The sequence below is a fragment of the Netta rufina genome (genome assembly GCF_964035555.1).
Source record: "Netta rufina genome assembly, chromosome: 27".
NCBI classification, from domain to species: Eukaryota; Metazoa; Chordata; class Aves; order Anseriformes; family Anatidae; genus Netta; species Netta rufina.
The window spans coordinates 4,004,702-4,030,561 of NC_140151.1; the positions used below are offsets into that span (position 1 = coordinate 4,004,702).

Here is a 25,860-nt window from a genome sequence, read left to right on the forward strand (position 1 = left end):
CTCAGATCAGGATGTATACGTGCTCAGAGGGCCAGGACAACCTGTTTTGTTTTGCAAACGATTTCAGTTCAGATTGAAGCATTCAGAAAGACAAGTAGGAATGTTCACCTTGGGGGGGAAGGGGTGGAGGATTTGGGCTTTGAGTTTGAAATTCAATTTTGTGGAAAATGCAATGCTTCCACTCCAAACAGGACTTAGATAGAATGGTGATTCATCCCCCATTGAAGTCAATGCCAGAGTTGCTTTTGATTTAATCAGAATCAAACCCTATGGGATTATTCTCACTTGCAAACTGGACTGGTCCTATTAAGTAGAGAAACCACAGTGCTTTTGCAGGGCTGTTTTTTTTTTTTTTTTTCTTCTCCTTCTTTTTTTTTTTTTTATTTAATTAAATTGGCTCAGTGTCACAAAACTGAGACGAAACCCGAAACCCTTCTGTTTCAGTGCTTTTTGAGTGTTCTTGGAACATCTGGCACAGCTGTTATTTTGACCCCAAGGCAGGAGTACAACCTCGCTCCTGCTCCTATTCCAATTGAAGCTGACACCAAATATGCCAACACGGATAGGGCTGCACAGCCCAAACCGAGCTGTCAGCTCCCTCTCAGAAGAAATCCCAGCCCAGGGATGGGGCAAGAAACCAGAGCAGTCCCGTTGTCACGGTCAGAGCTGTCAAACCTAGGCAAAAAAAGGACAGGAACGAGGTAAAGCAGCGGGCACTGCTTCTGCAGCCCTGCTAAGGAAGAGGCTACTTCTGTTTTTCTTTAAATTGCTTCCTTATTGACTTTTAAAATTAGCCACCCATAAAGCTGAATGAATGCCCACGAGATGAGGGTTTTTTTGCGCTTCCACTTAATGCAGATTTGTAGAATCGGCTCATCCGAGCCGAACACAACTTGTGTCCACGGATGTATTTATGAATCTGCTCGGGCTGCGTTTCCTTGCCTGGCACCACGGAGATGAGAGTCTTTTTTTCTCCAACAGAAAAGATCGTGGGGATGGCTGAGTGAGAACCAAGCACACTCAAGATGCAGAAGAAGCCATCTCATCCCCAATCAGTAATATTTGATACCTAAATCCCTTGACTTATCCTAAGCTGCAGGAATTTGTAACTTTTTTTTTTTGTCTGTAAATCTTCTTTCTCCGTGCACCTTCCCAATTTCATTTCAGCTCTAAGCCTTAATACCACTGCTTATACTTTCATCCCTTAAATACTCAGAGCCTTAAATTGTCTCTGCTATACAGGATAATCAGTTCTGTAGTGTGTTAATCCTCATTATGTGCCTATTAAAATGAGGACTAAATCAGGCATTAGGGTGCCTCCTCCCGTTATGAAATCTAAAAAAACAGAATTGAGCTGGAGGGGGGGAGAGGAAAACCACCAAACACCTAAAAATTCTTCCTCGAGCTTCACTCCGGAGCAGTAAGAGCAAGCCTGTGCTGAGGTCGGAGGTACGAACGCGTGATTTTATTACCATAATTGTGCAAGAGAGGGGAAGGCGAGGAATGCTGCGCGCGAGGAAGAAGGGTTTGGGGTATTTGCATGTGCCTACGTGAGGAGCAGTGTGTATGTGTGCGGGTTTGGGGCCGAGCACACGCTCTGGCAGGCGCTGGGTGATGCCTGCTGCTGGCACGCAGGCGGGGATGTCCTTTGGGGGCTGCGCTCAGGTGCGGGGCAGCGAGGCTGCAGCAAGCCCCCATCGGATGCACCGCCTGGAAAAACCCCTGCCAAGCAGCCGTAACCCTGGGATCACCGCTAACCAGATGGGAAAATATCCTTTCTTAAAAGGGCAGGTGATTTTTTTTTAATTATTATTATTATTATTATTATTATCATTTTGGGAGGGGGAAAGATTTAGGACTGCCCTGTCATTTCCTTGAGCTCAATTAACCGTGGGAAGTTCCCCCCCCCCCCCCCCCCTCCTCTTTCCCTTTCCCACTGCCTCGCCGACGATTAACTTTTGGGCGATTGTTGTTTGGCAGGTACTTTTAATTGGCTGGAAAATATTCTTCCTGTGAAGTTGCAGTTTTCTGGGGCTTGAATGAGTCCAGTCTGCCATTGGCTCTGCCCAGCGCCTCGCGATTGGCTCGGCAGCCCGCGGGGGACCGATAAGGGCGGCTATAAAAGCTATAAAAGCCCTCGGCGCTGCTCCTGGTCCCCAGCGAGCAGGAGCCAGAGGGGCCAAGCAGAGCGGGCGGTGGTCCCCAAGCAGGCGTACTCCTCTCGCTCTCCTTGGCAGCACATCCAGCTCCACGTCTTTGCTCAAGCCGAAGTGGAAGAGGAGACGCGCACGCACGCACACACACACACACATAGACCAAAAAAAAAAAAAAAAAGAAAAGCCAAAAAACCACACTTAGCGGAAACTTGTCAGAGAATGCTCCTAAAGTCTGGTTTGCTGCTGCTGCTGGTGATCAGTGCGTCCGCATCCTACGAAGCTGAGCAGAATGACTCTGTGAGCCCCAGGAAACCCAGGGTTGCAGCCCAGAACTCAGGTAACAGCCGGCAAAGAGGGCTTTGAGCCTCAGCCCCGATGTGTTCAACTGTCTCAGATATCTCTGCTGCTCATTTTTCCTTTTTCCTCCCCCCTTCCCTCCTCCTTTTTTTTTTCTTCCTTTTTTTTTTTTTTCTTCCTTTTTTTTCTCTTATAAACTTAATGCCTGGTAGGAGCAAGTATTAATTTCAGGGACTGGTTCAGGAGGATATTGGTGCATAGCCAGAGAAGAAAGCTTCTTCTTTCAGGAGCTGGGTCAAGGAACCGGTGTGTGATCTGCTTGCAGGATGTAATCCATTCTCCCTCCTCCTCCCCCATCTCCTAAATGAGTTCCATGTACTTTTTCCCCCCTCCTGCCTGCATGTATCTCTCTCTTCTCCCATGGCAATTATACTTTGGTGTTAAATTCCTTGCTTTTTAGGAAGTTGATAAAATCCGTGGAAATTTGACTGAACCATTGTTCTGCCAAACATCTGCCTATTCAAAGAAGGGGAGAGAGATACGCGACTTTGAAGAATGCAGTAACCTAGAAACTGTCCACTGCTAGCATTTATTTTCAAAAACTGATTGCTATCAGTTAGATGGTACCATAAAAATACGTTTGTGACATTTAGCAAACTTGCTTTTACAATAGATAAAAAAATTGCTGGCAAGTCAGCACTGGATGTCTCTACTTTGTGCACTATAGATGCTCAGATAAGTTGCACACATTGTCTTGAACAATGGGAATTAAAAATCTGTCTTCTAGTATACTGAAAAGATATTAGGTCTCTAATTTGGAGCTCATTAACAGATGTCTTATTTTAGATCTGCAAGGCTCTGCAGCATTATACTAGGGTGTTTGCTCAATTTCCTTTTGTATTTGGTTGCTATAGAAACATAGGGTCTCACTATTGCACTGTGCCTAAAACAATAAAAGCTTAATGCATACTAAGTCTGCTGAAAGCAAAGTTATAATTTGAACCTGTGGAAACATAATTATGGGAATGACTTGTGTGACGGTGAGGTTGTGAACTGGGGAGAGGATGATCTTACCAAATATTTCTCCCTTTAGGCATGTAAGGAAGAGCGGAGCACAAGGAGGGGTTAATTGGGTGATTTTTTTTTTTAATTTTCTTCTCCGGAAAGATCCTAGTTATGAGATCCGTCTTTAGGCTACAACTTAGTTCTTAATAAGGTGTGCTCTCTTCCACTGAATACAAATCCTCACTTTTCCTACACCTAGGATCTTGATGGGAGACACCGGGTTAGCATTTCTTCCTAAAGAATGTCTCGTAACATGAGCTGCAAAAGTAATGAATATGCCTTGCACAGACACATAAGGGGACAGATGTTCAGCTTACCAAAAAAGGTTAATCCCTACTAACTTCAGGGCAACCGTGTGGCAATACTGCTGATTCATTGTTAAAATGCACACTATCTGCACGAAAAGAGATGGGATGACATGGATACCCTCCTGTTCAGACCAATGACTGCCTCAAAGGTGTTAATTATGCATGGTCATCTCCATTACCTTAACTTTCTCTGCCCAAATATCCCTTCTCTTTGGGAATTTTTTGACCTGTCTTGGCTATGCTTGCAAATTGCTGGGTACCACGCTGGTATTTAGCACCAAATTCCTCATTCAGGTCCTTTGCAGTACTGACAATTAACACTCAAACTAAGATCTTATTCCTAGACACTTTACGCTTTTTGGAACACCGCAAATATTTCCAATGCTAGTGAAAGCAGCGCTTCCATGCTGCAAGACCCAATGTCATGCTAGCTTACTGGTAACCACCATCACTTCAGTCTCATTTCCAAATGTGGTTTAGGAGCCAGATGCTGCTGAGCTACCCTCACCTTCCTTCTGAGACCTCAGGGACAACCTCGCTGCCCGTTATTCCTCATGGGTCCATCCTCACTGCTTCTGCCTTCTCTAGAGGAGCTGTAGATGCACACGGTCAGGATTAGGTTGGGATGGACCTCTAAGTCTCCATCTAGCCAAAGACTATCAGGCATCACATTTCTTTTAGTCTACGTAGCTGATGGGAGGTGTTGGTAGTTGCATTTTCCATTCCTTGATTTCCCACTGATGTGCTGGTGCATGATTTAGGTTCTTAGCTCACCTTGGCCGTGCCTTTTGCTCTTCGATCCCTCTCCCTCCAGCCCCGAGGAGCAGTAGGGCTACTGCTAAGCATGACTTGGCTTTCTGATGGAGAAAGGCTTCATCAGCCAGGCGTCGGGGAGCGATCCATGCGTAACCTTGTGCCTGTGCCTCTCTCTGCAGCCGAGGTGGTTCGCTGCCTGAACAGTGCCCTCCAGGTGGGCTGCGGCGCCTTCGCCTGCCTGGAGAACTCCACGTGCGACACGGATGGCATGTACGACATCTGCAAGTCCTTCCTGTACAGTGCTGCTAAATTTGACACTCAGGTACGGCGCGAGTATAAAGGGAATGGGAATAATCGTTAGAGCTCCCTTGCCGTGCCCCGGTTCAGCAAAGTGCTTTTACAAGTCCTGCAGCACCAAAGCACGTGCGTAAAGGCTTTGCTGAATGGACGCCTTAATTTCTCTGTCCTCACAGAGCTGGGCTCAGTGCAGGCTTAACCCTTCCTTTCTTACAGCCCTTCCTGCTGCCTGGCCACTCCTCTGAGCCAGGATTTTGGGTTTTGGCCACAAACGCATCCTTCAGGGCTATTTTCTGCACTACATTTTCCACATACTGGATGCTATGTGTGAGGACTTGGCAGGGAGCGTTCTGTGGGGCGGAGAGCTAAGTTTCCTCTTCAGGAGGAAATATAAACGTTCTTCTAACAAAGTAAGTCTTCTGACTGTGTGACCTGGCACAGGGCTGGGATTTGAATTGGAAGTCTTTGGGCCTGGGAATGTGCGGCCAGATCAGCCTCTCTGGAGCTGCAGGCACTCACAGCAGGGTAAATAGGATAATAACAGCGGACTGCGGCTCTGCCAAAGGCCCTTTTTCTTCGTACTTTCTTCCCCAAATGTGCAGACACCTTATTCCCTGCATGCTTGATCCCAAAGACAAACTTTAAAGCTCTTAGAGCATCTTAAGCTCTGGCGAGCCAGATGTGTTAAACCCCTGGTATGCAGCAAGTGGTCCAGCCACCTCGCAGAGGGCAGGATTGGCCCATCTCTGGTGCTGGCCCTCCTAGGGCTGCTCACACAAAGGCTTCCTGTGCTTAAATCTTTTGGGAACAAGAGCTGGCTGTTCTCAGTGGACCTCATGCATCCCAACTGAAGCTGCAGCATTTAGGGTCCAATTCCCCGCCGTGCTCGCTAAGGGACCTCCAGGAGGTCTGTAATTGCAGCAAGGGTAATTAATAGCAGACAGCCACAGCAGAGTTACCTGTTATTACATCCCTTTCTATGAAATTTGTTGCAGTTTAAGGTTTATCTCCTGTTTCCAGGGAAAAGCTTTTGTGAAAGAAAGCTTGAAATGCATCGCAAATGGGGTCACGTCCAAGGTGTTCCTCGCCATCCGGAGGTGCTCCACGTTCCAAAGAATGATCTCCGAAGTGCAAGAGGAGTGCTACAGCAAACTGGACATGTGCGGCATCGCAAAACGAAATCCTGAAGCAATCACGGAGGTCGTCCAGCTTCCAAATCAGTTCTCAAACCGGTACGTGGAGCTTTCCTCAGCTGAAACGCATCAAATGCACAAATGTGAAGCACAGGGAAGGAAACGAGAGGAACCGAGTTGACTAACTTCTTACAGGTCCTAATACAGCTTAGCCTAAGTAATCCTTTCTGCCTTTTCAAATCCTTGTTAAGTTTTACCAGCATTCTTCTGATTCTCTTTTTGGTAAATACACTTATAAACATCTCCAGGGGAGAATCGTAAAATTAACTGGACATACATCACTTCAAAGCCTGGAGATGGTTGAAATGTTAGTTCTTTGAGTTTGAATGCAGCGTAATGGTAAACAGAGCTTTTAAATACCAAGCCAGTTTGATTATATTGCCATATTGACCACTTAGGAGCTTCTCAACCTACTGCAGCTTTGTTCTCTTCTTCAGATTGGGGCCATCTTCTTGGGGTTTATGGCAAATGAGTGAGCCCTTGCCCTCAGAATTATTGAGGTAATACAGAGAATTAGAAAGGCTGAAAAGGAACCAGTGGATGGGCTCCTCTATAACCTTATTCTGCCATGATCCAGTAGATCATATTTATAGGGATAGTTTAGTGTTCTTCATGGCCTCTTTCAGGGTTGTTTTCACCCCTGTTTCTTCTTGATAGCAAAGGCTGCCTGCAGAAATGGGCACGTCACGCTGCTCCCTGGTGTTTTATCTGAGCACAGAACTGCCCTGTCCCCATCCTCCAAGGACAAGGGACAGAGAGAGGCTTCAGGGAGCTGCTGCAGTCTGTGCAGTCACGCTGCAAGGACAGGGATTTCTTCTTCTAAATCCTGGAACAATCAGTGCTGAGTCTTGTGATTGGGATAAAAGGGATCTTTTTGAACACTTTGAGTAAATACGCTCTAGAATCTGAGTGCAAACAGACCGAGCTGCAATTTAACACATTGGCTGGCTGCGGTGAAGGCTGGAGCTCCTCTGGGGTGGCTGTTGGACCTAATGGAAAGCATCTTAATCCTACAGACCTATCCTACCCCAGGAAGGCCAGTGGTATAGAGATGCTGCATCTCCGACCAGCATAATTTCATTACAAAAACTCTCTTGTAGACTATTATATCCAGAAAATTATACTTGGAGGAAGGCAAATCCTGTAGACGAGGAGGGAATTAGTATGTAACTGAACTCTCCATCAAGTCAGGAGGTCAAATGTGGTTACTTCTCCCGCTGTCTTTCCCTTCTGCCCCCGAGCGATGCTGGGAGAGGATTGCTGGGTGTTTCCAGGCTGAAAGAGCAGCTGGGGTTCACGGCATGGGATGAACCAGCCCTTGGCAGGGCTGCAGGGGCGTTGGGGCGAACGTGTTTGGACAGCAGAGCCAGGAGGGCGCAGCGGGAGCTGCGGCGATGTCGCACGTGTTCGGGACGTTCCTCTCCGGAGGATCGAGCCCGAGCCAGAGCCGCTCTCTCCCGAGGCACAGGGAACTCCTCCCCCACAGCCGCCAACCCGCCTTGAAGCCAAAGGATATTATGACATGTTGAGTAACAAAAGCAGCAGGATTTCCCAGCTAATAGTTTACATTAAGGTCTCCTAAAGCATCCTGCTTTCCCAGCCCCTGTCCCAACATAGCCACAGAATAAGAATGTGCCACTTGGCCTGGGACACCGAGGGGAAGTAGTTAAAGGTCATAGCATCTTCCTGTGATTTAATCTCATGGCAGGAGCAGAGGAAAGCCTCGCTGCCTTTGCTCTCAGTCTGGCTACTGCAAGGCGTTATCGAGCTGTGAGGTTGAAGCTATGAAAGGCACCAGGCTCTGTTTTACAAAGGAGGTGCACGGAGGACGGTGGAGGGGATCTTTTCCTTGTGTCCTACCAGCCTGGGACTGGGTTAAACTGGGAGCGTGGTTTGCACAGATGTATTCACCATCTGTGCATGCCTCTGACCTTAACGCTGCCGTGCTCCCGTGTGCCAAAGCCTGGTCCTTTTGTACTTCGAGTGCAGCAGAAACTTTTAACCTCACCTGACCTCCCCTGACTGCTCCAAAGGCCGGAGCTGTGAGGTAGGAAAGGAGTTTGAATGCGAAGTCTCATTTCCCTCTTCCTTCCCCTCCTCCTCCTGCAGGTTATTCTCTTCTCTGCTCCCGTGGAAAAATGTCAGGGTGACCTTAAAGGCTTAAAATAAGCTCCCTGTTGTCCTTTCAGGCAGAAGTAGCCTGGCAAATATGGGACGGCCCCCCTCTTTTCCCAACTTTCTCTCCTTAGGGAGATGGTCGCTTGTACGGTGAGCTCCGTGCACGTGGGGCAGGGCAGGTCCTGCCTTGGCCCTGCGGAGGCTCAAGCAGGGCTGAGGAAAAAGATCAGCACGATTTCCTGGCTCCTTTCTGGAGCAAAGAGCCTGCACTCGAGGCTGCTGGAAGGCAAAACTACAGCAACAGGCAGGGAACAGGGGAGAGCATAACGTGCTCACTGGTGGTTTCAGGCACGGTCAGCTTGCTGGAAGGGACAGTTGTCTGTCCTAATGATTTGGCCCAGGGAGCACACACATCTGTCTGAGCCTGCTTTTCCCTCCTCCAGCCCTTTGCTACAGGAGGGGAAGGGAGAGGAAGGGCAGGGGACGAAGCCAGAGCTCCTCAAGGGTCCTGGGAAGCACAGGGATGGATTCGTTTGTGGCAAGGGTCCTCCTGGCCCCCACCAGTGCTTTGCTTAGTTCATCACCCTGTCTGATGATCGGCACTATCTGTTGGAAAGATGTGGTTATTTTTCTTCCTAAGGATCTAGAAACACGGGTCTTAGCAAAGTAAAATGCACACATAAGCCAGTTACATCGACTTAGCTCCTCGCTCTCTTCTATTTCCCAATCCACTGGTGTTACACCAACACAGCTTGGCATTGTAGCCTTAGCTTGCAGAGCTGGAGCAGCTCTCATTTAGGATCCCTGTGTTAGAAGTGTGGCCGGTTGTATTCCTTCCATACCTCATGGGCACAACATCTCTGGAGCAGGGCATTTGTTAGATGCAGTGAGGATACACACGTTGAACACTGTCAAATTAATTTAAAACAGGTTTTGTGGCACTAAGGGACATGCTTTAGGGATGGGATTCAGTAGTTCAGGCTGATGGTTGAACTTAAAGTCATATCATCATTAGGGTTGGAAAAGATCTCCAAGCTCACACTAACCTAGATGATTTTATGATTCTAGGACTTTAAATTTGAACTTTAAATCCTATGGCTGTAGGATTTAAAATTATTTTAAAATTTGGAACTCGTAGTTTTATTGCTCGGGCTGTTCGCCTGGCTTCGGATCACCTCTTACTTTATTTCTTTGGTCGTGCTGGGAGCTGCCTTTGGGTAACAGACACCAACTCTCACGCAGGTATTACAACAAGCTGGTGAGGAGCTTGCTGGAGTGCGACGAGGAGACAGTCAGCACCATCAAGGACAGCCTGATGGAGAAGATCGGGCCCAACATGGCAAGCCTCTTCCACCTGCTGCAGACAGACCACTGCGCCCAGGGCCACCCGCGCACGGACTTCGCCCGGAGACGCATCACCGAGCCGCAGAAGCTAAAACTCTACTTCAGGAACCTTCGAGGTGAGGGGTCCAGCCCGGCCCACGCGAAACGCAGCTCCGCCGAAAGCGCGTAACGCCGCGGGGAGCGCGCGCGGGTGTGTAAGGGATGCTAAGCACTACCAAAGCTGAAGTCTCTCTTCTAGAGGAGTTAATGCACCCCAAAACCAAGTGTACTGTAGCTAGTTTTAATAACAACTAGGAACTGGTTTTAGATTTAGTCATGGATATTTTCTATTCCTCTCGAACAAACTTTTGCATGGGTCTGTGTTCAGTGTCTCAGCTTTCCCGCCGTCAAAACGTCTCCATCTCTTTTCTTTCCCCCACAAAAAAAAAAAAAAAAAAAAAGATATCCCAAATGATTTTAGTCTTAAATAGCACCATAGAGTAGTCAGGCCTTCAGACGCCGATCTCTAAATGTACTGTAGCGCTAACACCGTTGAAGTCTGAAGCTTTGGCACCAAGGAGAATAGCTGATTCTCGCTTGTAGGAAGCTGGTAGGTGACAATAGATGCACTAACAACTATTGCACATCCTAAAGATGTCAGTGGAATTCGTGTTATGAATCTGTGCTGGCCATGGACGAATATGAATGTCATATTCCTGGTCTCTTAGTGTCATGCAGTCCTAATCCTTCCAATCCAGCTCTGTTAACCTGTTGATTAACCAAACTCGCTAGCTGTGGGTGATCCTCGTTACCAGGACCTGGCACCTCAGTGCAAAATGAGCTAAAACGCCCCCCCCCCCCGACACACAGCAAATCAGGAAAGGAACATTTTGTACTATGGAAATGATTAAAAGTGGTGCCAGTCTATGGTTAAAGCTAGTCAGAAGGTTACATAATCTTGCATTGTATTTAAAAGCTAACATCTATGTACTGTATTTAACTATCTAAAGCTTTAAAAGAAATCTAACAAAAACAAACCCTGTCTTAAGACAAGAGTATTAAAGGTCTTGCTCTAACTGTGGTATAAATAGTTTTAAAATCTGTCATGTACTGTACATAAATTCCATGAGAGTCTGCTTTAAAGGAGCAGAATATAATAACTTTATTGCATAAACTTAGTTTTGTAAGTTAGCTATTTTTCTTTCCTGGAAACAGTATCTCTGTCATATTCAAGAGTTCACTTTCTACTCTGTGGCCTTTTTATAATGGAAGAGAGACAAAGATTAGAACAGAAACAATTAAGACTTGGCCAGGAACAAACCTCTCTTCTTAGGTGAAATGAAAAAAAAAAAAGCAAAATGGAAATAAAATAAATGAGTTCAGACTGGCCAGTCCTGCTGTGAGACCGTAGCTGTACCCAGGGCATGAGCGCTGCCAGAGAGCTGCTTGGGGAAGCAGGTGGCTGATGATGATGCTTTGGGATCTCAGAGCTGCCACGGGGGAAAACATCCCTTAGGAAGGGGACTTGTGGGGAAAGGCAGGGGAAAAAAAATCCTTAAATTCCCTTAAGCTTCAGCAGTAAAACAATGTGCCTGCCTTTAAGAGGACACACGCATTAAGGCTCTCGGCTCTGCCTTTCCTCCCATCCATCTCTTCTGCAGCCTCTGCGAACAGGACCGCCGGTCCCGCAGCAGTAGCTGGGGGCCTCCCCCAAACGCCGCTCTCTGCACAGTAGCCTGGCCGGGCTTCGGCGAGCCAAAAAAAAGCCACATTGTGGCACGAGATCAACAAGGCCAGTTCCACGCTCCAAATCTATCCCGCTAGAGTCCGTCTGCGGAGTGGATGACTCTTGCTCAACTAGTTAGAGAGCTAATAAAGGAGGTATCTATTTTTCTTTTCAAAATCTAAAGCAATATAACTTCTTTTTTTTTTTTTTTTTTTAAACCACAAAGCCTTTAAACAATAACTTGCTGCTAATATATTGAAACCAGATGCAGTGGCAGCATTTCTGATATTGCTGTCTTCATTAAATGTAGCCCAAAAGTGCTGTCAGAAAATTGTAAGCAGCAAAAAATGTTGCTGACGGTAGAGGGTTGGGGTTTTTTTTTTGTTTTGTTTCGTTTTTGAATACTCTGAATCGTGCAGTCCAGGGCAAACAAGATGCAATATTGCTCGCTCTTAAATCACAGTCAGGTATGTAGAATCCAATGCGGTAAAGTTTTGCAAGGTGAAAACCCAAGGCCCCTTGAATATCCTGACCCTGAAGGTTGGATTTTTGCTTGGGAACCGACCCCAGAGCCGTGCACGTGCTGCTCTGCGCCCTGCAGCATCGCGCCTTGCGCGGCGCCCGTGGGAGAGGGGGTTACAAATTTTGGCAATCTGCTGGGTGTTGTGCATCACGTGCATTTGGCTATTTGGGAAGATGGTTACCAAAAGGTCTTTATGTGACTTGAGAGCCCAAGCAGCCACCTGGATGGCTCTGGGCTGTGCAAAGCAGCTCCCAATTTTGGGTGCCACACGTCCCCATGGGCTCGCACCAGCAGGGTGCACCGAGGACTTGTATGAGCCCCAACTTCCAAAAGAGGTGCTCCTATTAGCACGTGGCTTCCCCATTGCTCTGTGCATCACTGCTGTGAAAACCCACAGAAGCTTTACAAAGTTGAGTTGAGGCTGGGGAGAAAAGCTAGGCCCTAACTTTTTGAGTTCTCATATTTTATTTTATTTTTTCTGTCGGAATTTAAGCTTGTTTTCCCCTTAGCATGGGTAGGAAGATGACAGAAAATGACTCCCCGGTTCAATTCGCTCTGCTAGCACAGGTAAAAGTCCTCTGTGCAAACCAAATTATTGCCTCCCTGCACTGGTGCAGCTCCTGGGGACTCCCCAGATGCCCGGTGTTGGAGAGCCCATGAGATTTTTGAGCTGCTTAAGGCATCCCTTTGGTCCCTAGGCTAAATTAGGAAGGGAGCTGCAAGCACAGAGCCATAAAATCAAAGGGTCTGGGGTTCACCTTGCTGAACTTTTGCCTTCTAGCCTAAGCTGGTCATTTAAAGCTCTCCCTTAGCAGTGGAAGGGGGACGTGGAGGTGGGGGAGGCGCTTCCCATCACCTGGGAAGGACGCCTCGAATTAGGGGAGAGATCCCCCTGGAGATGGGGAATCATTCTCAATATTAAGTCCAGCTATTTCACACTTTATTTAATCTCTAATGCTTTATTTTTTTAATCTTGCGTTCACTGCAGAAATGATTTCTCTCGGGGGCGGGGAGGGGCTTCTCTAGAAATGTTTGCATGATTCTCATTGTGATTTGTTTGCACTTTAGATGTTTTGTGCCATTATAAATTTGCATTATGTATTTATAATTTAAAGATACTTAGAAGGGGGAGAGAGTTGTTTGTTTTGTTTTGTTTTGTTTTGTTTTTGCTGAGTACTGGAATAAACGGTGAGCATATCTGGTATATGTCATTATTTATTGTTTAAATTACATTTTTAAAGCTCAGTGTGTTCATATAAAGGTTATTTGAAACATATCATAGTAATGAGAAAGATGCAAGTTATTTTCTTTGCTTATTTTTATAATTAAAGATGCATAACATAATGAGGCCTATGTTGGATTTTCTTCTGCAATGAAATAAAATGTCAAATTTAAGGGTTTTCAGTGTCCGACTCTTTCTTTGAGCCTTACTGGGACCACTGATCCTGGTACTACCCAACTAGCACGTCCTTGCACCCACCTTCAACTGAGCATCGTAGCTTGAGCACCTCAGGAAAGAAAGAAAACCATTTTCCCCATCATGTTAGAGTCAGACTTGTTCAAGAGAACCAAGGACTAAGTATTAGCAATACAGCTGGATTAAAAAATAAATAATTAAATCTGTTCTTCTTCCTTGTTTTGTTCAGCAACTTAGAAATTACTTTCAATTTTCTTTTTTTCAAAACCTCTTTCCAGTCAAAAGCTAAGCTTATAATAAGTCACAGTAACCTACAAAAACTGGAACTGCTTCTCTGCAAAGAAAGGCTGGGTACAACCAGCTCTTGGGGCTCCAAATTTAGCGTGATGAGCCAACACACCACTTACTTAATGAGATGTTGGGGGGCTGGAGCTTCCTCGAGCTCCTCTTCACTGCTGTTAATTGCAGGTGGGGACAAACCACCCCACATCTGCTTCGTTGGTACAAGTCTGGAAAGCGCCCCTGTTCCTGACTCCAGGTGAGCTTCATTAGTCCAGCAGGAGTTAATTGCTCAGGAAAAGGTGGAAAGAACAATTACTCCATCCTCTGAAGCACTTGGCTGTGCTGCCGCTTCAGCTGGGTTTCTCATAAACTCCTTTCCCCAAATGAAAATGTCAAAAGCAAAAAAAAAGGATTGCTAAGAAATGTCAGCATCACATCCATAACGGAGTGTCACATCGGCTGGGCTTACCAAAGGCACACAAATAGGGTTCCAGTCCATATACAAGCACCATTTGGTCCTGAAAATTTCCAGGGGGCTTCGAAATGGGTGACACCATCTGAATTTTCCACTTGTTTGCCATTAGTAAAAATCCCCAAATCGTTTTCTGATCACATCCACCTATTCACCTAGCCGTAAATCACCAGCTGCTAAGTAACAAACCCACCCACCCCGTTTTCTGGAGTCAAAGCTGCAAAGAACCCAAAGAAACTGCCCCAAAAATTAGGGATAAACAGTGAATTATACATTGCTAGAAACAAAGCCAGTTGACATTTCTGCTCTTGCAAAGAGAGAGCCTTGGAAGCAGTACAGATGCCACACTTTTAAGAGCTGAGGTTCACAGCTATTTTGTCATTAATAACCACTATAAATAATTACTGTCAATACAGTGCATTATTCCCATGAAGTGTTCATGAATTTCGGTCTGTATGGCTGCCTCGTTTGCAAACCACATCTGTAAAATGAAATTGTTCTTGGGGAATTTGAGGAATTTGCAGGCACAGGGCACTTCACCCCAATGTATGGAAATCTGGAATTTTCCCTTGGAAATCTGGAATTTTCCCTTGGAAATCTGGACTTTTCTGTGAAAACTATACTAGAAATTCTGTCCGAGAGCTTCCTGCTATTTCAGCATTTCCTACGAGGCTGGCAGACTTGCTGGGTAAACCAGGGCCACCAGGCAAGGGGCAGAACCAAGCCTGAATCTGGGGTCAGCTCACAAAATAAAGTGAAATCAAAAAAGACAAGGACAGCAGCAGCATGCAGAGTCTGGGGGGCTCACACCTGCTGATGCTTGGCTGTGATTCAGGCATGCAAAATAGTTGTGTTTTTTTTTTTTCAAATTCTTCTTACCCCCAAAACAGCAAATCCTGATGGACAAAAATGGGCACCAGCAGCATTTCCTAGCTGGAAAGTGAGGGCAGGCTGGGCTCAAAGAAATCAGTAAAAATTAGTGCACACAGTCGTCAGTGCTAAATCTTAAGCCCAAAATGAGAGGCATGAATTACACATGAGCTCTCTACCACGGTTCGAAGCAAGATCACCTGTGGTCCACAAGAAAGTGCAGCGTTAGAATACAAATTTTCCTTTCTCCTCCCAAATTCAAGACTTCTTGGAGGGTTTATGAATCCTATAGCTTAAAAATGACCATAATGACCTTTCGAGGTCCCTTCCAACCCCTACAGTTCTGTGATTCTGTGATAATTCATTTATACAGTGCATAAAACAGGTAGTATGAATCAAGTGACGTGCTTTTAAATAATCAAACTGTTTGAAGTTTATTATTATCATTATTGTTGGAAAATTCATTTCATGGGACATTTTTACCTTGCCATCCCCAACTGCAGCACCATTTTGGAAATGCAACTATTTCTCATGAGTTACCAAAAAAATAAAAATAAAAAGGGATCTGTTTAGACCAGCGCTAGTAACAAGTGCTTTGATTTTAAAACCTGCCAGCAGCAGGGGTCTAATCAAAGCAGCCACCGTGGTGGAAAGTCTGTGCAGAAAACAGATCCTAGGAAAGGAAATCTCAGCTCGGTGATGGAGAACGGAGTGCATTAAAGTCCTGGTTATCGTCTTCAAATGGAACAAACAGCCCAGGAGTTAATTTGATTTGGCCGAGGACCAAAGTACATGATTGACTGATGTTCTTGTCTTGTCCTTTTCTTTCTTTTTTTTTTTTTTTTAAGTTTCATTACAAAACAAGGGGAAAATCACTTCAAATTTTCCTGGCCCTCACCCTTCCTGCTTGCTTTGCTGTTCTAAGAAAGGGGAGAGAGAGAAAGACCAAGAGCAAGAGGGAACGAGTGTGATCTTTGGCACTTCAAATGACACCGTACAAAACGGCTGGGAGCGAAATTTGGGAACAGACTCCACTTCCTGCCTCCTGTGAACTTAGAAAAATAAAGAAGCAGAAAAAAAAAAAAAAAAAAAAAAAAACCTTCCACAATATAATAAAGGGCATTGTCTTTGCCATCGTGATTCAGCCAGTGCAACCGGGAATATGAAAGAAGTTTTAAAAAAAAAAAAATAAGTGAAGTAGGATGCTAAAAATATAATCAAAGTTCAAACAAATTGAATCTGTGCTGGTCGTTCCCATCGTGCAAGGTTAGACGGGCGAGATGCAGAAGGAAAAAGCCAAAGGAAGGCAAATGGATGCAGGCTTTCTGGGGTTATAAAGCGGGGAACACACATTCAGGCTACACAAAGCCAATCAATATTTTAATGTATTTTTTTGCAAAGAATATGGCCAAAAATTTTGGTGATGGATTTTTTTTTTGGATCAAACCCCTTGAAATCCCAAGCTCTCCATGGGCTGCTTGGAGGGAGGGATTCACAGCACCTAAAGCTTACGGAAAATAATCTTTAAGAGAATAAACAGGTCACAAAAATTACTTTTGTTCAATACATTTTCCAAGAGGACATCTCATCCTCACTGCTCGCAGGGCACAAACATGTTTAAAAGGCTGGGTCTCTCCTTGAAAAGCCGAGCTTGGCATTAGAAGGAACTTTTACTGCAAAACCCACTCATCTCTATGACTGAGAGGAGTTGGAGAACCTTAGGCAGAAAATAACTGAGATAGGCACAGGCGTTTTATTCCAGCCAACAGCTGGAAAAACTAGTAAAACCTGCAGGAGCTCATGGGGGGGAATTATTTTCACATGGATGGGATTATTTTTTTAATTTTGCTCTTCTTTGCCTCTCGTTTTTTGGCAGAGGAGGATGCCAGTGTAGCTCAGGTTGGAGGGCAGGCCATGGGGAAGCAGGGGGCACCCAGACGGGACGGTCCCTGGGACGTGCACGTTCCTTTTTCACCCCAGCTGGGATGGATGCTGAAGCTCCTAGGAGTTATTTAAAGGCAAAAATTCATTTTATGGAAGCCGTGCTCTCCGTATTCTCAAGACTGGAGAAAATTCCGTTTGGTTCCTCCGACTTTCCTTTGGGGTTTTGTTTCTCCTCCAGGCTCGGAGCATTTATTTATTTCTTTTGCTGCAAAACCCAATCACTGCTCCTCACTCAGCGGGCTGCTTGGCTCCGAGTAATCAGCCGGGCTCAATAAAATCATCAGCCATCCCCAGCCAGTCGTCCTAGCACGATTTTTGCTCTCATCTGGGGAATTTAGGCAGTCTGAACAAGCAGAAAGATCCCAGCTATTTATTTTTATTACTGTGCCGATAATTCAGCCTGGTAGGATTATTTTTTTTTTTAGTTTTTTTTTCAGGCGTATTTTAAAAAATCTATTTTCTGAGGTGATGTTTGCTTAACGGTTTCACATGTGTTTCTTCGACTCGCTTTTATTCCCTGGCTACGATTTTCATAGGGATGAGGTGGCCGTCTGCAGGCTTCGAGCACATGTTCAGGGCTAATTGGCTAAAAGAGGTCCCCTGGGTCTTCTCTGAAATGTGTTTTTATCCCTACGACCACGGGGAAGAGCACGGCCCCATGGGGTGGGGACTAAAAGAGCCCCCAAAAATTTGATTTTTAAAAGAAAATTAATAATCTGAATGAAGAAGGAGGAATGAGGGTGTTCTATGGGGGTTAGCACTCTGATGCTGCTCAGGGCTCCCAAGTGAGGCTGATTCCCTGCCCACCGCCTCCTACCATGGACCAAAAAGCCATGAATTCACCCCAAACATGGCTCTTTCTCCTTTTTGCTCTACTTTCACACAGAAAACCCCTTCCTTCCCCTCCTGCTGTGTCCTGGCCAGGAAGGACACGCTCCTGCCACGCAGCCACGGATCTTTCCTGCCCGAGGTAAATCTTTCCTTCCTCTGGGCAAAGGCACTGTCCTCAGGAAGAGGGGAAGACGGGCAGAGATTCCCCGCCGGCAGCCGGCAACTCGCTCGCGGAAAAACCGGTGACGGTCTAGGTGGAGCTGCCCTCGGTGAGTCAAGAGCGTCCCAACGACGCACAAACGCCTTCCTCCTCGTCATTTACACGGGGACGGGACCCTCGGCGAGCCCCTCGCCCCGGCTCCATTACGGGTTTGATTGATGGAGTTACAGAGGTTTTTATCGCTGCATCAGAGGAAAGGGCTCCGGGCAGATCCACCCAGGGGAGATGCACCAGCCCCGGAGCTGGATTCCCAGGTCAGGGAGCAAACTTCCCTTAAGGATGGGGAGTGGTAGGTTCTGGCCGAAAAAATGAGATTACCAGAAGGACAATATTGGTTTTTCCTCTGGTGTGTAAAGGCGTGCTGCTCTGCTCCCAGCATTGTGCGGCCGGATTCTGCCTCGGGGTGGGTTTGGAGTTCACGGAGCCTGCCACTCACCCCATCGTTAGTCACTCACCGGAGTCAAGGAGGAGAAACCTTTTTTGCCTGAGGCCCCTCGGTGCTTTGGGGAAGATCGGCATCCAGAGGAATTTTCCACAAATGCCCCAGGTTTTCCCCTTTGGGGCTGCTCTGGATGCTTGGAAAAAGCCCAGATTTTCAGCTCGCAGGTATCCAGCGAGCCTGAAAGAGCAGATCAACACCACCTGAGACCTTGCCAGCCCTAAACACTAACCCCACTCCATTGTAGAGGACCAGAGCCACCACCCCAGTCCTTTCTGCTTGCAGTGGTGCCACCAGGAGCCACGAGTATCCCCCAAATCTCCCTGCCAAACACAGCTAAAAAGGCACATTCACGCCATAAAAATCCTGCATGTGTTGGTACCTGGCTCAGCTTCATGGTCATCTACCCAATCCTGCACATTTTCTCTGACATCAGAATAGCAAATACCCCTTTCTGTATTCAAACCGATATCAAATTTCATTGTTTGACATAGAGAGAGCAAAAAAACCCTTCCCTATAGCTTGAATTTCCAGCAGGCACCGGCCGGGAGGCACAGCCCACTTGTGGCCAGGCTCTGGCACGACGTGCCTGAGCTTTTCCAGCATCCCCGCATGTTCAGCTGATGGGCACGATACGAAGGGATGAATAATGCCGTGGTTTTCTAAATTACATGTGTACTCAGAGATGTGCTCTGGCTGCTTGTCACGCAGGCGGCATCTCCCGTACCAGGGCTGTAAATGTTGTTTTAATGCCGTAATGAGCTCCTCGCACGCGGAGTGAATGAGCAGCCACGGACGTGCCTGTCGGTGGTGTAAAAGCAGCGTGAGCTTCTTGATGAAGCTGGAGAGCTGGGAGTTACGGACCAGCTCTCTGCCACTTTCCACATCTCAAATTTTGGCTGTGTTTGAGCTCCCAAAATGCCCAAATCTCCCAATTCGCTCCAAGTCGGGATAAAGCTACCCCAGCCAAAGCAAGGAGAGGCTCGGTGGTGGGCTGGTTCACCCTCTGCTCTCCTCTGGTGAAGCATTTTGGGTTTCCAGCTTCACTGGAATTTGATTTTAAGATGCTTATTGATAAAAATCTCAAAAAGTCTGGGATTTGAGCATCACGGCAAAGAGCAAAGCCACAGCTCAGTGCTAATCCCTGCTGAAAGCCCTTCCTGGGAAAAGGGAGAAAGCTGCGTCAGCCCTTGCACAGCATCGCTCCCAAGGGTTTCCCCTGCAGCTCCGGGGCTGTCAGGAAGCGATTAAGCAAGCAGAGGAAATAAAAGCAAGTCCAAGAGTTTTGATCCCGCTCGCCCCCTTCCCCCCCGGCGCTGACACCGGCGAGCAGGATCATGCAGGGTCCCCTTTGAAGCCACGCTTGCGTCAAAGGCCGGCACCTGGACGTGAGGAGCAGCCTTGATTCCAGCCCAGAAGCGGAGGCTGATTTTGGGAAAAGCCTCATCTCTGCAAACTCACGCCCAGTTTCTTTAAAAAAGCCCCTTTTCCGGGCTCACAAGAAAAAAAAATGGCCATTTCCAAAGGCGAAATGGTCATTTCCAAGAGGGAAAGGGGCATTTCCAAGGATGAAGCGAGCAACCAAAGGGTTGATTTCTCGAAATCCACCCCCAAAAGCCAGAGTATTCTTTGCTTTTCCTTCCCAGGAGGCTCCGCTGTGTTTTCAGCTGCCTCGCTCTGCACCTCCAGCCCCCATTTATGCTGGCAGCGCTCTAAAGATAGATCCGAGCAGAGATTATCGGCCTGAGCGGTATTAATAGGAGGCAGCTGCTCTTTAAAGAGGCTTTTAAATAATGTAAAGAAACTTGGTCATATTTTTAAAAGCCTTTTAAGTGAGCCGAGCTGCCCCTCAGACGAGGGCCGGGTGGGTTATTTGCTGATGGAAGGCGGCACACGGCGGTGGGAGCCCTGGGAAAGCCATGGGGCATTGCAGGATCCATCCCATAGTCCAGTCCCACCACCTTCCCCTGCCCCGAAAAATGGAGAAAGTAAGAATAAATGTGGATTTCACAGCTGTAGGAAGCCACACTCTGTAGGATCCTCCTGGCTCCTCAACATCCCCAGTCCCCTGCTCTGTAATCTCATCTCCGTGCAACTGAATAAGAGAGGGAAACCTTAGCTCTGCTGTGAAAATAAAATGCTGGAGCACAGAGCAGGCTGCGTGGGGCTGGTGGGACCAAAGGGGAGTGGGTACAACTGAAATCCAGTCTCTGGATAAAGCCAGAGTGGCCACACACCACCAAAGGGTTTTTTGGGGCTGGAACGTACAGAAACGGTGCAGCAGAGGGAGCAGACATCTGGGGCTTGCAGGAACGGAGCTGGAGGGATGCAAGCACTGAGGGCATCAACCTGCTGCATCTCTGCTCCTGCTCCTTGATGTCTGGGGACGTGGCCCAGGTCTGAGGCCGAGCACCATGGAGCAATCCCACGGAGGAGTTTCCAACCCTGGCCACGCAGAGCCCAGGAGGCTCTGCCTTTTGGCAGCTTTTTTTGTCTGAGAGTGGAAAATTACACGGCTCCCCCTTGGAGCCGATGGTTGTGTCATTCATTATAATCCAAAAAAAAAAACTGAAAAAAATGAATTCCAAAGATGATGCCACCGCATGGGCTGCTCGGGGTGACCTCCGGGTGCCTTAGCACAGGTTTCACCCCATTCCCAGCATCTCAGGCAGCTGCGCCTCAGGAAGTTGCTCACGGCCAGTTTTATGTGTTTTAAGGGTGGGTAGGCTGACAAATAGGAAATCTATGACATGTAATAGCTGATAATGCATGATGCATTTCCCCCTGCCCTGTGAATTATTCGAGGCGGCGGTTGACTTCAATATCACCAAGCTGAGCGTTTCGGCACGCAGCATCCATGGGTGACATCAAAGAGAAAATGAATCAAATCCTCTTACTTTGGGAGCTTGTTGAGCTCAGATATTTGAAGTTGCTTTTTGGCCCGGTAGCCAAGCGCTTGCTCCTCAATCTAGATAAATACCTTCCATTACCGAAAAGAAAAGAAAAGAAAAGAAAAGAAAAGAAAAGAAAAGAAAAGAAAAGAAGAGAAGAGAAGAGAAGAGAAGAGAAGAGAAGAGAAGAGAAGAGAAGAGAAGAGAAGAGAAGAGAAGAGAAGAGAAGAGAAGAGAAAAAATAAAATAAAATAAAATAAAATAAAATAAAATAAAATAAAATAAAATAAAATAAAATAAAATAAATAAAGACACACTAACCAAGCACATGTGGCAAACCTCCCAGTTGTTCCAAAGCAGAAAGCAAACCCCAGCACATCTGCACACCAGCCTAACAAAGCCAGTAAGAAGTTACACAGGTACAGCTCTTGATGTTTGCACAGTATGGGGTGGAGAGCAGTGGAGATATAGGGGGAGCATGGGGCAAATAAATAAGTAAAATAAAATAAGATAAGGTAAAATAAAATAGGATAAGGTAAAATAAAATAAGATAAGGTAAAATAAAATAAAATAAAATAAAATAAAATAAAATAAAATAAAATAAAATAAAATAAAATAAAATAAAATAAAATAAAATAAAATAAAATTTATTTATTTCTTTATTACGGAGGCGGCCGGAGGGGACCAGCAGGGCTCTGCAGCATCCCAGCTGAACTTCTGCAAGCTGCAGGGCCATGCACTTCTGTTTTTTTTTTTAATCCTTTTTTTTTTTTTTTTTTTTTTCTGTAGGCTCTCGCTCAGCCACTGCTCTTGTGCCACCTGCCGACCGAAGACCGCCTGCTCCGTGGCCCTGCCACGCCGCAGCACCCAAAATTCAGCACCCAAAACCTCAGCACCCACCAGGGCTGCTTGCACCCATCCCCTGCAGATGCCTCCTTCCCTCCCCACCTCCCCCTCGGCTCTGTGTTGCAGGCATCCTCAGGGATTTGGCCAAATCACAGGAGAAAAAAAAAAAAAAAAAAAAAAAAAAGAGCAAAAATGAGAAAATTTCTATCCCCTTAGGAAAAGTGATAGGCAAGGAGGGAAAAAATGTAATTTTTGTGAGTTCAGACTCCTTCCACCTGGCAGCGCTGGGGGACACTGAATTATTCATGCCAGCTCACCAAAATAACCCCATTTAAAAATAATTCTGAGTCTGAGAGATGGTGAGCACAGTTTTAACACCGACGGGTATTTTTATCCTCCTGGCATGGGGCAGCAAGCCCCAAATCTCAGCTGTCCCTCCCCTGCTGAACCATTATCTGGTGGGCAAATGAGATTATTTTTTTTTGTTATTATTTTTTTTATTATTATTTTATTTTTCTCCCTTTTTTGCTCGGCGTTGAACTTGGGCAGCCAAGCAAGCTGCACGTCCCCCGTGGCCAAGCAGAGGGCACTGCTGGCCAAGGATTTGGAGCAGGATTTTTTTTTTGCTGCAGAGGTTTGGCAGCGCAACCCCAGTGGGTTTAAGGAACCATCCATCTGCTTAATCCCGATGGTGTCAACAGGTCCCCCCAGAGCCAGAAATCAGAGATAAAAGACGGGGATGGGGAGCAGCCCGACGGCCCCCGAGAGATTGGGAAGCTCTGGCTTGGCTCAGAAGGTTCAGAGATGGGGAAAATGGGGAAAAAAGGAGATAAATAGAGGGCAGATAACTGTGTGCTCCAGTTTGGGCTTTCCAGCCTCGTGCCCATCCTTCCTGTGCATCATCATGTGAAGATGCCCCTTCCACTCCAGCCCTGGTTGCAGCCCAGCCTCAAGTTTTTGCACCACAAAAATTTTCTAAGGTTTCAACGTTACTTTTGTGCCACGGATTCTGAAAAGAGAAAAGTTTTCTTGATTTTTTTTTTTCCCCCATGGTGTTTATTGGAAAGCTCTGCAGCAAGACTCTGCTTTCCCTCACCTGTCCTGCCACCTGCTTTCTGCCGTCACTTCTGTTTTCTCTGCTTTTTTATTTTATTTCGCCAACGAACAAGGATGCAAAGTAGCTGGAAAGAAGAAGAGGATGGAGAAAACCCTTCAAATCCTTACAATTGTATCACAAAACATTGGCCAGCTATTCAGCAGCATCCACACACTTGTGAGCTTGCAAGCCCCTGAGCATCCAACTCACTCATAATTCCCGTCTTGCTCTGAGTACAAAACCTCCTGGCTCAGGCACGGTCGTGTTTGCAGAGCTTTGGATGCTCTGGCAGCTCAGGAAGACCTCGATGAGTCCCAGCGATAGCAGCAGACATCGGATACTTCAGGAGCTGCCATCAGAAATACCCCGCTTCGGACGAGCAGTGGGCCAGGAGCAGCTTTCTCCTGGTTTCATCTAACCGAGTTAACAAGAGCAGCGATGTCCCTGGGTGGAAATAACGAAATTAGCTCACCAGCCAAGAAGCTGATGATTTATGGTTTATGATTGCTCCTCTCGCTGCCCCAGCGTTGTGCCAAGGCGCAGGGCAATGATGGGCTGAGCCCAGCCACCTCCAGTGGGTGCTGATATCAAGATCGAGCCCGGGACTGGGTTGGTTTGGCCACAGCTTTTGGCTGGAGATGATTTACAAACCCCACTGAAGCCTCTGGATGCTGCAGGTGAGGGAGGGCTGGACATGTCCCATGGGGCACACAGAGCAGGACGGGGAACAGGGGGCTCTCCTGGCCCACGGGTGCACTAATCCTGCCTTGATTTCAGCTCTGCTTTCCTCTCTTCTCCCCCAGCTCGCCCCATCCAGAGCCTCCTCCAGCCCCGAGAGCTCGTCCAGCCAAACTCCATTAATCTCCGCGGCACGGAGTCATTAGGGGCGGATAAAGCTACTTACCCCGATTCCTTCCTGCTCGTCTCGATCGCAGCCAAGCATTTTACCTTGGCGCCGGCTGCCTCCCGCCATCAACAAGCCAAGGTGTAATGTTACTGCCTGTTTGCTCTCGCCTTTCCGTGTTTCTCCAGCCCCGTTTAGACGTGGCAATGAATCCAGCTGGGGATGAGGGCATCAGGGGCTGCAAGGGATGGGGTTGAGCAGTGAGCTTTGCCCATGGGCTCTGCCATTAAGATGATGCAGGGCAGCAAAGCCCACATCCATGCCCAGCACCAAGAGGAGCCCTGTGGACCAGAGGAGCAGCAATTATTTTTTAAATGGGCTGCAGTATCGGTCCTTCGTGGAATTAGAAAGCTGGGGGGTCTGGGAAGCTATACACTGGTTAAAAATAAAAAATAAATTTAAAAAAGGAGGGAAAAAAAAGTATTTCCAGGTGTTTCGCAGTGTTTCGCATGGGGAAGGTGAGCCCCGTGTGTCTCGTGATGGATTCAGACCCAATCCTTACATCACACTGGGAAATAACAGCACTGTGATGCCAGCATGTTGGCAGGGATGTCCCGGGGAGTGAATACCCAAAAAACTCAAAGCACAGCCCGCAGGGGATGGGAACAAACCCGAGCATCACGCAGAGAGCAGGACCGACCTGTGGCTCTGCGAGCACCTCTCTGGCCAAGCCACTGTATTTATTTTCCCTCCTGCTCCAGCCCCTCACTTCCTTGCCTGCGTCGGGGCCGTTTATTTATTCAGCCTCCCCTAATCGTCCCGTTGGGCTGTTTCGGTGGCGTGGGAGATGCTGCCCCAACCCAGACAAAAAAAAGTCCCTCTGCTCTGTCAGGGCTATCAGCAGACACCAGCCCCAGAGGCCGGCCAGGAATTTTAATTGAAATTGCCGGTCCTGAGCCCAGATAAGGCCCAGCATCACCCCGCGGCCGGTGGGGCTGCCCAGAGCCCCCCCACTATCCCCCTCCCCAAAATGGGGCTGCTCTTTTTGGGGACCCTGACCCCACTTTATACCCTACTGGGGAGCTGCCAGCCCACCACCCGCCACCAGAACAGCACTGGGACATACTGGGAGGGCACTGGGATGGGGTGGGGGCTCCGGGCATCCCCCCGCCCGCCCCGCAGGAGCTAGGTGGTCTGCGCCCCGCCGCCTTATCAGCCCTTATCTCCCCAAGCCGCTTGCTAATGTGACCTTAATGGAGCTGAGATCGGCTCGATTTGTTTTATTGCAGCTTAGCCCAAATCCCCCCCCCTCTCCTCTTAACCCCCCCCTCTCCGCCCGGCCTCGCATCCCCTTGTTTTGGAAATACAGAGGTGAAGGGGTCTGGCTCCTTCCTCCCCACCCAGCCGTCGGGGGGGGGCTCTGCTGGGTAAAAGGGGGCTGCAGGGGGGGGGCAGAGCATCCCGCCCCCCCCGAGGGGCTGCGACCCGCCCTCCCCTGTCCCCCCCCACACCCAACCATCCCCGGGACCCCCCCCCGTCTCCCTACCTGGTGCTGCCACAACGGGAGGGCAAAAGCCGGGGAGCGGGTCCCGGAGCGCACAGCCCCATTTTAACCCCCCCCGGCTGCCCCCATACCCCTCACACATCACCCCCCCGTCGGAAAGATGCTGCCCACCCCCTTCTCCGTTAAGGACATCCTGGAGCTGGAGCGGCGGAGCGCCCCCGGAGCCCCCGGGGCCGGGGCCGGGAGCAGCCCCGACGGGGGGGGCCCGCCCCCCGCCGCCACCGGGTGAGTGGGAGCCGCGGGGACCCCCAGGACCCCCCCCTTTTTGTACCACCCCCCCTCGGTGCCAAATACCGAGGAGCCGGCTTTCCCCGCTGCTGGGGGTGCGAGATGCCGGGTTTCCTACATTCCCCCCCCGTCTGTTTTTTTTCACCTCCCTTTC

General features: G+C 47.8%; 1 protein-coding gene across 1 annotated transcript; it reads left to right on the forward strand.

The window, feature by feature from the left end:
• Nucleotides 1-2,375: 2,375 nt before the first annotated feature.
• On the forward strand, nucleotides 2,376-9,703 carry STC1 (stanniocalcin 1; the record flags this gene model as incomplete). The annotated part of the gene is made up of 4 exons (XM_084302140.1): nucleotides 2,376-2,493; nucleotides 4,762-4,904; nucleotides 5,900-6,111; nucleotides 9,433-9,703. The coding sequence occupies 4 exons, from the start codon at nucleotides 2,376-2,378 to the stop codon at nucleotides 9,701-9,703; spliced, it is 744 nt and encodes a 247-aa protein (XP_084158266.1).
• Nucleotides 9,704-25,860: the final 16,157 nt, after the last annotated feature.